This window comes from Cydia strobilella, chromosome 9 (assembly GCF_947568885.1).
Source record: "Cydia strobilella chromosome 9, ilCydStro3.1, whole genome shotgun sequence".
Taxonomy (NCBI): Eukaryota; Metazoa; Arthropoda; class Insecta; order Lepidoptera; family Tortricidae; genus Cydia; species Cydia strobilella.
Window position 1 is genome coordinate 5,343,131 of NC_086049.1, and position 16,838 is coordinate 5,359,968.

Here is a 16,838-nt window from a genome sequence, read left to right on the forward strand (position 1 = left end):
TCAGAACACGCAGTTCCAGTGTTATTTATGCTTCATAATTTCATAAAAGTTTGACGTTTAAAATAACACCCGCACCATGGAGACTATATAAAGTAGCCAAATCTCTATGTATGAAAAGTGTCCATCAAAAAACAGTAATTTGGCGGCGCCACCATACACCGAAATACTACCAAAACTAACCTACGTAATTTGGTCGGGTTATTTGTTACCTTATATGGTTCATGTTATACTTATGTCCCAGAGCCTAACAAGCGCCACCGGAGAGATTAGGAACTATTATTTAAAGCTGAAAGCGGACACTTTTGCAACAATTCTGCCATAAGAAATTGCGATCCTTTCTATACCATCCATAACCCGCACTGCGTGTGCTGTTAAAACCTCTGCAGACTTTATGGCCTTTCCTCATTGTTAATCGTACATAAAAATGTGGCTGTGTGTGTGAGGCTACGGTGACAGCTGGCTTAGACTTCATCTTTAGGAATATTATATCTATGTTTTTTTGACAAAAAATTAAAATATTCTTCGTGAAAGCTGGAGCCGAATTTTAGCTAATTTTACGGTTTCACTCACGTACTTTTAGGCACTCGCACGACATGTTCATGTTTCGGAGAAACGTAAAATTAGCTTAAAGTTAGTATGTCTCACGATAGTTTAAATTCGATTGTAGGCGAATTCTAACTGATGTATCTACATTACGATATCAAAGTTATGGCATTTTGTTATGCGCTCGCGCCAATACGTACATGTCCAAATAAGTACGAGCGAAATGCACGGGAGAATGACAGATGAATCGAATCGAATTAAGGATGACTCACGTTAGACCGGGCCGTGTCCGGGCCGGAGCTTCCGGCGCTTACTTTTCTATGACATGACAGGTGATCACGTGATGCTTTCCATAGAAAACGAAGCGCCGGAAGCTCCGGCCCGGACACGGCCCGGTCTAACGTAAGTCATCCTTAAGCCTCCTACTGCTTAATAATAATCATTAATATCATAATCATAATCGAAGAAATTATCTTAACGAAGAATATCATTGTTTATAAATCATTTTCGTTACTTGTTGCGTGGAATTTTGATATTTTAATGTGGGTTTTCAATATGAGTACTTTTTATTTATTTATTCATATAAAACAATTACACAGTTACGTATACTATAAATGCCGTGCGCCAAACTGGAGAAACCAGTTTGTTTGCGCGCCGCGCTCAACTCTTACTTAATTAATATTAAGGTAAATGTCTCACGTACTGTCTCACATTGTTACAAAACCTTTACAAGAATTTTCGGGCTAACGAGAAAGAAACTTGAGAAGGGCAGAATTGTAAAGATAGGTATATATAGAATTATAAAAAAGATAAAAGGGGATAATTTAATTTTGCTCTTGAGTTTGTTTCACTTTTCCTTAATTTTTTTTAGGTGTGCGTGGGTGTACTTACCGTCTCTCAGACAAATTGCTGGCCAGTTTCTTTTCCAAATACTAATGATTCTAGAACATGCTTTAGAATATCTAGCTCATTTAGTATTCGCAAAGATAGATATAACCCCGTAATAGATGGATACAGTCTAAGGAAAAAACGTGCCTCGAAAATCACGAAAATTTGATTCTCTATCAGATGGCGCCACTAGTTTTGGCCTACTCTCGTATAGAGGTCGTTGACTGTTTCATTTGTTATTTATAATTTTAACGCATACCAGTGAAAGACCATGGGTCGAAATCATATAAAAATAATAAATGCAATTAAAAAAAACATTTATCCATATTTAAATACATTTTAACGTATTTTTATAAATCTTTATTTTTAGTTTTAAAGTATGTCGATAGATGGCAGTGAATTTAAAGTGGTTACAAAATTTACTATGACAGTACCGCTCTATCTTATTATATCCTCATTGGTATTCGGCATTCGCCCTTACATTTAAATATTTTATTTTATGCGTACTCCCTCGTAAATGAAATACCTGCGTGTGGCTCTAGAATCTAGACCCGGCGAAGTGAACATACTAGTTTACAACATTCCTGAAGTGACGTGCACTTTTGAAACACCTGGGCCCCGTTTATCAAAAGCTTGTAGCTTGTAATACAAGTGGAAGTCCCTTTCTACCAAAAGCCGTCAAAAAGTGAGTTCCGCTTGTATTACAAGCTACAAGCTTTTGATAAACAAGGCACTGGGGCCCGTTTCTCAAGAGCTTGTATAGGTATGTAACTTGTAATACAAGTGGAAGTCCCTTTCTAAGAAAAGCTGTTAAAAAAGTGACATCCGCTTGTATTACAAGTTACGAGCTTTTGAGAAACGGGCCCCTGGTATAAATAATAACTTACCAAATATTTAATAAAATGTAAATAACTTATAAACACAGTTACACGATGCGACGTCGTTTAATTGGCGATTGTGTCACCTTGCGGAATCGTGTCGTGGCAAAATGCGACGTGTCGTGGCACGAAAAATTATTTGATAATGACCAGAAGATTTTAGTAGCACCTCATTTTGACTAGTGCAGTTCGTGTATTATTTTATTATGTTTAATCTTCTTTCACTGAACATGGCGTTTTGTATGTATATACATATAACAACTCTCACTCGTTTGACAATGAATAAACAATTTTCTTTAGAGAAAAGTAAAGTTGTACTTTTTTAAATCAAATTACTCTGAAAAATCCTATAATTTCAACTTTATCCCTCTCATTAACGAGGAATAAAAAAATCAAGAACTAGTTCAAGGCCGCTTTAGTTGAGGCAAATTTCATGACTTGAGAAAACAATATAATGTATAATGCACAGATATATTGGAGTGGCTAAGGCGCTCACAAATATCTGAACACGCCTATATTGTCAGGGCGTTAAGAGTGCGTGATCACATATAATTGTGAACACCTCGGCCGCTCCGATATATCTGATGGCGACTGTACCTAAAGAAACTTAGCACGTTCGCTGCGGCAATTAGGGTAACTCATGAACTCATAATTAACCATACTTTTGTCAATTCTTTTGGTTCAGTGACGCAGTGAGCGTGTTAGAAACTTGTAATATAATTATTTAACTGTCTAAACAACTAACGAACTAACAAGCGATATGTGTTAAATTTGTACATTCATTGCCGTAAGATTCACAGCTTTAATTAAATTGACAATTAGAACAATTAAATAATAATTAGAAAAAATATATTAAAGGAAAAAATGGAAAAAGCTACGCTTCGGGCAGGACAAGTGAAACCGCAACCTCTGCAACCCGTACATTTTTTCCTTTAATATAAAATTTGAAGTATCGCTCGCAGACGTATCTGCATGTTAAAAAATGGTTTAAATAATAATTATGCAGTAAATTTTTAATTAATAAGTTTTAACACCTAAACGTTTAACTAAACAATGAAACAATTTATAGGTTGAAAAAATATACCAAAAAAAATGTACCTAAGCTAAATCTAGTCAAATAAGCTCCCACGAGTTGTACCGGGCGAAGAGATACTTGCCGCGTTTGGGTGGCAGTGGACAAACTTTGCACCTATTGATTGTATTGGTCTTTGTAAAAATCCGCACGTAGGTAAATATTACTCTGCTATGTCTAAAGCGATTTTTTGTAGCGTGAAGAGGTAACAGACAAATAGACACAGTTACTTTAGCATTTATTATAAAATACTTATAAGTAGGGATAGTATACACTAATAAAGGGAGTTTGGTTGTGGCCAGGTCTCCGTCTACATATTACAGTCGAATGAACCATCACTAACTCTCTTATATCTAATTATAATAAAATACACCATAAACATTGTTATGGCAGGTGTCTGGACCTCTTTGCAATTGCCCAATTTAAGCTTCATCCAAATTTCAATCAATAGACCGGTATACTGTTCTTTTTCTACAATAGTCACAATGCCTGCTGAGACCGGTTCAAGGGTGTCTATTGTTGCGCCGGGTTCCAGCAGGCGGTGAAATCCAAAATGGAGATACAAATAATAAAATACACCTAAAGATCATTGACACCGCTTTGATCTTACGTGATATGACTGGTATACACAATTCATGAATAAATTATGTAAATTATGTTTTCAATTTATAGAAGCGCATTACTTTAAGTACATAATAAATAAAGGGATGGTTAAATATTTTCATAAATTGGAAAACTGAAAACCTAAGTAAAACTGTATTTTAATGAATCAATGCCTCTTATAGTGATTACCTATTAGTAGTTTATGTGACTGCTACATAATGAAAGGCATTAAAACACGAGTGTGGGGTTAAGAAACGAACGAAGTGAGTTTCTTAAAAGAACCACACGAGACCTAATTATATACGAATTATGTACATATATACTCTATTTTAAATAAAAAAATAAAAAAATAAAAATGTTATTTATTTAGGTATCAACCCATTACATTATGAATAATTATTATATTAATCTAATCTAATCTAATCTAATCTAATTTTATATTAATCTAATCTAATCTAATCTAATCTAATCTAATTTTATCTACACTCATAAATATTATAGTTTCTATGGTATATTCACCCACCTCATATTACTGCCGACATTGGGGCGTAGTTGCTCTCTGGCGGAACTCACGGATATGAGGTGGCGTCTCCGAAATATCTTTATAGCTCATTTTACACGACACTTTTGCTATAGTTAGTTTAAAAACAACAAAAGCAAATGAAAACTTTTTCACGCATATCACGCATCCGTAGTTTTTTCTTTAATTCAGAGAAAAACTAGAGTCGGGGTCGATTGCCATATCGTTCGATACCAAGTAACATGTGAGATTTGCCAAAATTGTATGCAATTGACATTTCGAATAAAACGTCATGTCGACTGATGTTAGAATAGGGGTCAAATCCAATTGCTTTTTTCAAAGATGTTCGAAATTTGAATGTCATTACCAAATCGATCTTGATATATTAATGAAGCTATTACAACATTTTCACACATAGGAAATTTGTTGTAACAAAACAGTAGGTATATCTTAATTTGGCCATTAATTACGGATTTTGAAAGCATCATAGAGGGTTTATGATATGTGTCGATAAATAATATGTAATACAGCATTTTTGAAGATGAACTTCGTTAAAAATAAATTTTGATCTCGTCTTACTGGTGAACATGCATTGCACAACTTTATTTTTGGAAACTTCAAACAAAAAAAATTCAAAACAATTTTTTTTTACATTGATGTCTATTGTGTAATAAAGTTCCTTGTTACTACTGTAGCCGTACCATGAGTTGACAACTTGACACGAGATTTACTCGGACAGTTTTTTTTTAAATCGAATGGCATAAAAGATGACAAATAAATCGAAAATATAACATGTCACAAGTTTATACCCAAGGTTCCATTTCTTTTTATACTACGTCGGTGGCAATCAAGCATACGGCCCGCCTGGTGGTGAGCTGCGTCAGAAGTAAGTGAGACAGGTCATCGGGGCTTCTTGGGAAGGCTCTGAGGGGCACTCCTGGAACTCGGACTAATGAATTGGTGCAATAAAGAGGGAATACGATCGAGTTCACGCCGTCGCTAACTTAAATGTCAAATGCCAATTCGTGGTAAGACTATACTTTTGTACACTATATTTGCTTATGTAACATACTCATGTGGAAACGGACCGCGATGGTTTTTTTATTTTAAAATCCGGACCTCTGAAGAAAATAATTGGTGACCCCTGCTTAAATGGATTGACAAGACAATAACGTAGGTAGCTAGTTGGAGATGCAAATAAAACACGGGTTAAAATAAAATATATACATAAGTAGGTAAACAAAAACATTATTTTTTTACTCGTTTTTAGGTACTCTCGTAATCGATTCTTACAGTTCTAGAGTACAAAATGTATAATAAATGATTACATACATTAACCTTTCTTCTTAAAGAAACTAATGAAATATATTCTCAACGCATACGAGTAACTAATGTTTTTGCTAAGTAACTTACACTTAAGTTTGCGAAGTATTGAAGGATTTATCGTGGTAAATACATACTTACCAACGTAATAATTCTTATTAGGCCCAAGATACACTTGTAAGTTTTACTTACGTAAGTAGGGACACAACTATAAGTACTACAGAATGAGAGATGAATATCTTTATCTCATTCTAATAAATAGCTTTGTCCCTACTTACGTAAGTAAAGCTTACAAGTGTATCTCGGGCCTTATATCATTACATTACTTAGTACATATCATCATCATCATCGAAGGTAATAAGATATAATAACTTTTCTACTATAAAATTGAAACAAAACTATAAAAGTAAACACTTAAATATTCCCTTTTTATTCCTACCTTATACAAAATATGTTTAGTCCCTCTCTTAGAAGTTCAAATAGGTAGATATTATAATGACAGAAAAATAAAAACAAATCATCATTATGTGTTCAAAATACACTGATAGATTAGACAAATTGAGTATATTTAATATGTCTAATCTATCTGTGTAGCACCACAGTAGCCTCAGGCTATATATATATATTTTACACCATCATGACAACTAGACAATACAAAATATACAAATACCTAATAAGTAATTATAATCTTGGACACGGCGCGTATAGAACATCGGTTCCTCTCGCTGCGGCCATAACCACCGGTAGCTTGGGACTTGTGTGTGTGTTGTTTTTATAATGTGATTATAGGCCAAGCAATAAGAAGGTATAGAGGGAAATGCTTTGAACACAATATTTGACTCCGTAACTTTGTTAGGACTAGTTAAACAAAATGAGTATATTAAAAGTCCCCGACCGTAGCCCTTGAGTCTGGGGGAGGGGGGGCGGGTTGAAGGTCCCATTTTTCGGTTTTTCACATATCATGGAAACTTTGCGTCTTAGCGACCCGACTACTTACACAAAACGAAAGCTGATTAAATTTGCTACAAGTTTAATATTGTCAAAATTTTCGATATCTTGAATAGTTTTCGAGATATCCTGCATTGAAAGTTTATTTGGGGCTCTCAATTTTATCTTCATATCTACATTAGTGAAGCTACTAGGCTATGTTTGGTATCGTTTTCATATAAATCGGGAGTGCCAAATTCATTTTATAGTATCAAATTGACACCATTCCAAAGAAAAGTCATATAAACTTTAAACTAATACCTCTTTTTTTTAAACTCCTCTTCGCGCCTAAACCGCTGAACCGATTTAGTTTAAATTTGGTATAGAGATGTTTCGAGTCCGGAGACAGGACATAAAATAGTTTTTTTCTCAAAAATCATCCTTTAAAGGTGCGAGAGGAATTCAGCTTCTTCGCCGAAGCTGAAATCCTGAGGTTAATACTGTTTAAGTTTAGGTTTGAAGTCATGTATGGTATCATTTTCAACTAAATCAAACATGTAGACCATCCCAAATTTCATTTAAATCGGTTCAGCGGTTATTGAATCCCCATACCAACTTCCACCCCACTTTTCACACCCTCTAAAGATGATTTTGGTTATAAAAACTATCCTATGTACTGTCCCGGGACTCAAACTATCTCTATACTAAATTTCAACTAAATTGGTTCAGCGGTTTAAGCGTGAAGACGAGTTTATCAAATTATTTTATTTTTAGTTTGTTTTTACCTCGGAATGATGTCAATGTTGATACCATAGATGAATTCTGCACCCCCTCACCCCCGGCTCAAGGGCTACCGAAATATGTTCATTGTTCACCTAACTAGTCCAAACAACGTTACGGAGTCAAAAATTGTGTTCCAAGCATTTCCCTCTAGATTTTTTTGAGCATTCGTTGCCTGACCTATTAATTATACTTTATATATATCTTTTGTACCTATGTGTCTTTATATTTTTTCTTCTATATTCACATTAACAAATAACCCAGTCTAAAGATTAAAATTAACAAAGAAAATTATAATATTTTAGATAAAAACTATACGTAGTTACATAATTGTTCACCTTGTAGTTATCATCCAAGCCTGTTGTTTTATTATATACCTATACCTACATGTTCAGTTTCCTGGCGCCATCGCTGGGCACGGCCACTAAGAATGTAGGCTTTCCTTTGTATTCACTCAAAATTCGACTTTTGAGCTGTTCTACCGCGCCGTTTTTTACCTGAAAATAATAAAAAGAATATTATTAAGAGCTTGATAAAATTACGCGCAACGATATAACAGATTTTTCTACAATAACTTGGTACCTACAATAGCAAAGAAACCTTTTACAATACGTGCTCGATCTTTCGTACCTACATCATTATTAACACACTGCCGAGTAAGCCTTGAATAAATTTAGGTACAATGAAATCCCGAATATATAACAATTTTAACTTTAAAAAAAAACAATTTGGCCAAATCATATACCTGGTGTCCTCATAACTTAGCGGAAAATTTCATAACATTTATTGGGACAAATTGGGATTCCGCTCGGAAGAAGGAATTCTTCAGGTTGTCGCACACGTAACCGCTCGGCACCGGACCGACGCCGCCTCAACTCGAGCCGTCCAGTATTCTTTGTAAGAAATTCCATACTGTAACGCACACATATCGTCGAGGCGAGGTGATGCCGTTCCGATGCCGATATGTGTGCGTTACAGTATGGAATTTCTTATAAAGAATACTGAACGGCTCGAGTTGAGGCGGCGCCGGTCCGGTTCCGAGCGGTTACGTGTGCGACAATCTTTCAAAGCTACGAAATTTTATTTTCATCTCAGCAGCTCGAACAAGGGTACTTTGCTGCTTAAAAACAGTAAGCAAAATCGCATTTTGCTCACTGAGTGAGACAAAATTACATTCAAGTGATCTTTATATTCGAGTGTCATTTCAACGTGCGGGGCTTATACAGGTTCGAAATACTTAGATTCTATTCCCTCTGTCCCTTTCACGCCATTAGCAAAAAGAAAGAGGCGGAAAAAGTTCTGATGTCATTCAACGGTATATTAACGGTATATAATAGACCCCTGAAACAAGTCACGCATCGTTCCAAAACACACGCGTATGAATTCGTAATTAGTTATTTGTGCAACAAGAGAGGAAAGTTGGATTTTCTTGCGAGTGTTTATTTTGAGTCCCGAGAAAGGCAAGGATCCTATAATTGAATCACGAGCGAAGCGAGTGATTCTAAGCTAGAATCTTGAGCGTAGCGAGGGACTCAAAAACACGAGATGTAAAATAACTTTGCTCTCGTGTTGCACACATAATTTTTCACCTCAGTAGTGAGAACACATTAGAGGTTAAAATGTATTTCGAATAATACAGAGAAAAAAAAATATTGTAATAAAAGTATGAAGTGGCAGTTCATGCCCTTCACTAAATTAAAAAGCTACTTTCTTTCCCTCCCTGGAGTGAAGAAAGTCGCACTTTCCTCACTCCAGGGAGTGACGAAAGTAGGCTTGTTCGAGCTGCTGAGGTGAAAAATTAATTACTTAATGAAAAAAAAAGTATACAATCTAATAAAACACTATATTTTACGTATGTTATTGTGTTATGTTATGGGTATTTTCTATGTATTTAAAAGTATTAGTATATTATATATATCGTTGTCTGAGTACCCATCACACAAGCCTCCTTGGGCTTACCGTGGGACTTAGTCATCTGTGTAAGAATGTCCTATAGTATTTTTTTTATTTTATTTATTTGTAAATAAAATACAAAGATTATCACGAAAAATTAATAATTCTACTTAACAATCTCTACTATAGTTGACAAATAGCCGCCTTACACAATTCAGACCGTATCTTATATTTTTTTTCAAAAAAAAATTGACGTTCGTTATTTCCATATTATTTCATTGAAGTTTTTTTACGTTTTGTTATTATATTCTTACTGCTGACGTGAAAAATATTGAAAAAAAGTAAGTAATCGAATTTAAACTGTTGTGAGACATACTAACATTATATAATTTTACGGTTTAGACTCACTTGTTTTTAGTCACTCGCGCGACATGGACAATTGGACATGTGCGCGAGTGACTAAAAACAAGTGTCTAAACCGTAAAATTATTTAATGAATTAAAGTATTTTTTAACTAAATGAACCCACATAATTTTAATTCCAATAAATTGTGGGAACAAAACACACGTTTTACCTTATAAATCTTAAAATAGTCATAATATAATTACTTAATATTAAGTAAAATTTGTTCAAACAACTTCGATAAATCTCTCCTCCCTCCATCAAACAATGTCTAGACATCTCCTTTTCAAGGAAAAAAGGATAATTAATATATATAAGGTTTAAAATCTGAAATAATTTTGAACTCAAAATTATTTGTTTTATTGAAGGTACTTCCGCGAAGGAAAGTTTGGGCTTCCGAATGAATACTAAATAATTACGTTTTATAATTTGGTACCTACTGAACAATTTTCCTAGAAATCTTTTTTAAACAAATTACAACCTAAGGTTTAAAGTTAAAATCTAAGGTACGTAGGCATTAAATATGCCGTTAAATATTATAATGTCAGTCTCAAAAGTGACGTTTTTGGTTGAAGAAATGTCACTTACAGACAGATCGGTATCGTATCGCTGTTACATCTTATAAGCATTATTCGAATTGGACCGTTAATATTTTTAGCCACCATTATTTTCTTGATGACCGATATTAGGAAGCAGATACTCGTACTCTAATGGTAATATGTCAATTCTTTATAGGTGTTTTGACTCCTAAAATGTTTGAGGTAGTGAAATAAATCTGAGATTCCATAAGTTAACTTAAAAACAAGATGTTACTTAGAATTCCATAAAAACGTCAGAATAATATTATAACACAGGTCATTCAAGAGTCGTTACCTTTAAAAGGGCCCACAGCCTGTCAGTTGTTCGGAACTGTCAACTTTTTGTTCTAACTGACAGGCTGATATTTATCGTCCAGCGGACTGATAATCAGTGGGCCCCTAAGAGCTCTTAAAAATACATGACTCAAGTTATTGCTTTTCGAACGTCTGTTTAAACTTTTATAAGAGGCCATTATCGTGTTGCTATGCTATATTTTGTGAAATTTGTCGTAACCGGGTCTGATCGTTGTTGTTTATGAATTTACTCGGGATAAACTTAAGCTCGTTACCCAATATTAGGTATTCATTTTGAAAGTAATTCCAAAACGAATTATTTATAAAAAAAGTTCACACTGAAACGTGACGGAGTATTTTTGAAGTAGGCAGATGTTGGATGTTCTGTGGATACCCTTCTCAGGAACGAGCGATACGTGCAACTTGACATTTATATAAGAAAGCTTAGAATTCACAATTCCTTGTAGAAAATCGCATATATGTCGGTCTGTAATATATCGCATCTATGTCTCACAGCCAATACAGAATCGTTATTCCGCGTAATAATATAATACCTAATAACAGTAATAACGCGTTCCTCGCTAACTGTAAAATTACAATGTCAAGACGTATAAGTATACCTATACAACTATACATATGATTGCTGGGTGGTATGCGTAAGGTAAAATTTTAGAGAAAATGCTGTCATCACAGATTCTTTTTAATACAGCCATTCTCAGACTGTGCTCCGCGGATCAATCGGAAGCGGAAAAATCGAAAACTAATCAATAACCAGCTCTTCTATTTATATCTCTGGTTCACAGTTAAATAGCGACGAACGATTTTTTTTAATTAGGAGCTCCGTCAAATATTTCGCTTTCCAAAAGGGTTCCGTCGCCAAAAAAGTTTAAGAACCGCTGCTCTAATACACACGTCTTACGTGAACAGGGTAGATTTTGGAGTATAGTCCGCACTTAAGGGGCTCACTGACTATCAGTCCGCCGGACGATATCGGCCTGTGAGTTAGAACAAAAATTTGACAGTTCCGAACAACTGACAAAAAAATGTCAAACACTGACTTCGAGTGCTTATAAAGTAAAAACGGCATATTAGATGAAGCAATAAAAAATACACTTCATGCTTATTAATAACAAGCTTTCAGTTTTCGAAAAATCCTTAAGTGAAGCCTTTTTGGGGCAATTCGGTTGATAAAGATACAGCGTTTATAGTACAAAAGAGGTGTGTACGAGCTATGTGTGGCCTTAAAATGACAGATAGCTGCATTCCATATTTTAGATCGTTAAGTATACTGACCTTACCCAGTCTATATATTTTGGAAACAGCAATTTTCGTTAAATGTAATCCTAAGGTGTATGACAAAATTGCTGACGTACGAAGGCTCCCCGTAAGACCTCAGTATGAAAACGCATTACGCAATAAAAATTGTAAAACCGCCTTAGTACGAAAAAGTATTTTGGGAATGGCACCACAAATATTTAACAAAATTCCAAACAATCTAAAAGATTTAAAACTTGGGAAATTCAAAAAAAAACTGAAATTGCTATTAGTAAAAAATTTTTATTATAGTGTACAACAATTTCTAAATGATATTGACTTATAATTTATTGCGCGGACAAATATATTTAATTTTATTGTAATTTTATACTGATCTCTCCTTGACATTGTTTTCTTGTTACTTAATATTATATCAATTTTATATATGCATGAATTGTAATTTATAAAATAATTATGCATGATAAGCATTGTAAACCAATCGTACGCCTACAGGCAAAACATAGTGTTCCACGAATAAATGATTTATGATTATGATTATGATTATTTGTATCTCCTTCTGGATTTTTATATCTCCCACGGGCCTATAAATCCCGGTCTGTTGATAGGCTTGCGTGGGGATATAGATCCAACACGTAGAGGCCCCTTGGAGAGCTTTAATGTCATGTAGAATGCCTGCTGGAACCCGTTCACAGGTGCACCAATAGACACCCATGAACCGGTCGCAGCAGGCATTGGGACTATTGTAGAAAAAGTGAACAGTATACCGGTTTATGGATTGAAGTTTGGCTGGTCAAAAGATTGGGCTATTGCTGAGAGGTCCGGACACCTGCCATAACAATGTCTGTACACGTTATCGAGGCAGGCGGTGACTCGCCGCTGACTAGATGGGCCCCTGAAACTGCCGTCGTAAAGACGACCAGGAGCAACACCGGTGTGAGCGGCTCAGGGGTGTCGAGAGGTGTGCGCCGCTTTCTACCCAGTGGCTGTTACCAGCCACTGTGCCAACTCGCGTCTTATGCATCTTTCACTTCCATCCCTGGAGCATATAGCTCTTACGACTCCCCTCTGGACGGCCAATGAAGGCAAGCCAGAGCTGAGAGTCCTGCGGGTCCCCTTGGGGTCCACTCCGACCGACGAAGACACGCCGGAGACGGAGACCCTGACCGACTCTCTGGAGCACTCGGGTCCGTGGGGTCGTCACTCCCCAACAGCTCGCCACAAGCTGCCCTTGATTATGATTATTATTATGAAGTGAAGCAAAAAAATAAATCGTGAATGCTTCCCAACTTGTTTAAAAATATTCCGTACTTATCACAACATACCTTATCAAAAATGAAATTTTTGACAAACCAAACTTACTTCTACTTACACTTACAAAAACACACCACCAAAGTACTGTAACTAAGCATACAAAGTACAAACAGGACGATGCAGTAATCAGGATATCATGAACGTGTATCCAGAAAATAAAAAAATCCAATCTGTGCGAACCATTACATCGTCCCAATCGAAGTATTCGATTCCGATCCAAAAACTAGGTCAGGTTAATGCCCTCACGCTAATAAGCTTATGTAACAAACTTCAAACGACGTAATTCAAGTCACCAATAAGTCCTCTTTGACTGTGATTTTCCCTAATAATAATTTGTGACGTTTTCAATTAAAAGGTATCACATTGTCGCTTACCATAAGGACGAAAATTGCTTGTATCTTTATACGAAAAACCTGTCAGAGCGTCCTCATGGCAAGCGACAATGTGGTATCTTTTGCTTGAAAATGACACATTCACTCATAAGTGGTGATGTGAATTTTGTGAAGATTTTGGAGCATGGACGGGGAACGAGGAAATAGTTATTTGTGCAACAAGAGAGGAAAGTTGGTTTTTCTTGCGAGGGACTCAAAAACACGAGATGTAAAATAACTTTGCTCTCGTGTTGCACACATAATTTTTCACCTCAGTAGTGAGAACATATTAAAGGTTAAAATGTATTTCGAATTACACAGAATAAACAGAAAATAAAAGTATTATAATATGTACGATACGATACGATACGATACGGGACGGGACCGGTCCGGACCGGACCGGACCAGACCGTACCGTACTGTACCATACCATAAAAAAAAATGTAATAAAAGTATGAAGTTCATGGCCTTCACTAAATTACAAAGCTACATTGTTTCACTCCCTGGAGTGACGAAAGTAGGCTTGTTCAATCTGCTGAGGTGAAAAGAAAATAGTTACATAATAATTATATTTAATAATAGTTATATTTATAGTTATATTTTATGAGCAATTCACGTAAGGGCATTGAACTCAGAGATTTATGCGAACGTCTATCAACGACTTAATTTACAATTTTGCGTAATGCGTGTGTGCTATGTGTGTGCATGTTTGTGCTTAAGAGGAAAATAGAGCACTGAGTTTTTGATCATTATGTACGAAACATAGTGACGTTTGTTCTTAAAATAGATAGAGCATGAAATGGACAGCTGCCTCTCGTTCTGGTTTTGAGAAGCTCATTAAATCTGCCCGAAAAAGAGTTTCGTCACAAATTTCCACCTTCAAAACAACTTTAAAAAAAGGTGTTTCACATCACCGAAAAGGGGATTTTTCTTCCCCGCTAGGAGGGATCAAAGTGGCACTTTTCTTCCCTGCTATGGGGGGATCAAAGTAGCACTTTTCTATTTTAGGACATGATTTTTTTTTTTTTGAATACAATATTTTTAGGTTAAATAATACTTTGGAACATAACAATTTCCTCATAGGTGATGTGAAAAACAGTATGTGTCACATGGTAGCAAGATTATTTCCACCTTGGGCGTTTACACTTGAATCCTTCGCTTCGTTTAGGATTTAGTGTACGCCCTCGCAGTAAATATGTCATTTTGCTCCCTTGTGACACGATCAATCAAAAATTTTGTGTCCATAGGCTGCGTTCATAATTGTAATTTCCGTAAACGCTTTTTGATTAATTCATTAATTGAAAATATTTAGTATAATTTAGTTTTAGTTTTAGACTTAGGTAGATTAATTACTAGCGCACGCAACTCTGTAAACTGGATCTTGCTACTGTTTATTTTACTTTTCTGTCCATAATCTTGTGTAGAAATGGCATCTCACCTCCCTAGCAATAAATTGTAACTAAATCTTCTAATCCTTCTGTGCACACATGCTTAGAGTTATAGTCTAGATCTGAACTGTATGCTAATATTGTATTAATTTCTGAAATTGTCTGTAACTTGTTTTGTGAGCCAAATAAATAAAATAAAATAAATCTACTATTTCCATGCCCCTTTTTGTTAAAACGTAGAAAAATGTGTGGTACTTACAGGCTACTAATACTAAATATAAAACAAAGAGGCAGAGACAATAGGCACTTCAAAACTCAAATACCTATTAGGTTGTAAGATTACCTACTTAATGGAACCTTTAACAGAAATGGCCGTGTCCTAAACTTTAAGGCAAGTGTTTTGAAATAAATGGTTCGGTATTTTACTTTCTATAAAAAGCGAGTACGATGGTTCATATTCATGAGGGTTTCTCTACAGGTTCCATTGTTATTTTAGGTACCTTGTACCAAAGACATATGTAACTCCGTATAAGATGAATAGTCTAAGGAAAAAACTTGCCTTAGAAATCAAGAAAAAGTCATTCTCGGACAGATGGCGCTACACCTTTGGCCTATGCTCGGCTAGATGGCGTTTATGACACTGTTTAATATTTAACAATTTTAGCACATATCAGTGAAAGAACATGGATCAAAATCATATCTATAAAAAATTTTTTTATCTATATTGTATATATATATTTTTTTTTATTTTTATACGTTCTCATTTTTAGTTTTAATCGTGTGTCGATAGATGGCAGTAAATTTACTATGACAGTAACCTACTAGCTATTCTCTCTGTTTGTACCTAATACATCTACAATTAACAAAACAATCGATTAGGTACTACGAGAATTTGTAGCAGGTACATTGCCTAATGCCTATCCCGGTTACCTATAATAAGGCTGACAACATAATTGCCGTTTTTACTATGACAAAGCAGCTGATACGTCGTATACGCCGTCAACTATTATTACTACAGCAACCAACTGATACACTAGAACCAAAGATAGATATAACTCCGTAATAGATGGATACAGTCTAAGGAAAAAACGTGCCTCGAAAATCACGAAAATTTGATTCTCGATCAGATGGCGCCACTAGTTTTGGCCTACTCTCGTATAGAGGGCGTTGACGGTTTCGTTTGTTATTTATAATTTTAACGCATATCAGTGAAAGAACATGGGTCATAATCATATAAAAATAATTAATGCAAATAAAAAAATCATTTATCCATATTTAAATTTTTTTTTTTTTTTTTTTTTTTTTTTAGTTCAGTTTCTTTATTCATAACAAGAGTTACATTACATGTCAATTTTATTATACATATTTACATCTTGTGTCTATTTGTATAATTATTTTAATTTAATTTACATATTTAAATACATTTTAACGTATTTTTATAAATCTTAATTTTTAGTTCTTCGTCATCTTCAAAGTGTGTTCTGCTTAGCTAGTAAGATTTATAACAAATTGCCTGTCCATTTCAGAATGTTACCCTTAAATCAGTTTAAGCACAAACTGCTGACATTTTTAATTAATAATTGTTTTTACACCATTTCTGAATTTTTGCTGTATAATTTTAACGCTTCTGATTTGACATGACTTTAATATTAATAATAACTAGGTATTTATATAGATATGTAAATTTATTTCGCATGTTAGTATGTAAGGAAATTATTCAAGTTTTTGTACGCCATCAGGCAGGGTATAGTGCTACAAATATTTATTTACCGCCACTGTAATCAGTTTGACA

General features: G+C 34.9%; 1 protein-coding gene across 1 annotated transcript in view; it reads right to left on the reverse strand.

Moving 5' to 3' along the window:
• LOC134744095 (galactokinase-like) overlaps positions 1-16,838 on the reverse strand; it is a 156,578-nt gene that overhangs the window by 91,593 nt on the left and 48,147 nt on the right. The window contains exon 9 of the mRNA XM_063677783.1: positions 7,918-8,031. Within this exon, the coding sequence (XP_063533853.1) occupies positions 7,918-8,031 (114 nt within the window). The remainder of the gene's footprint in view (positions 1-7,917; positions 8,032-16,838) is intronic.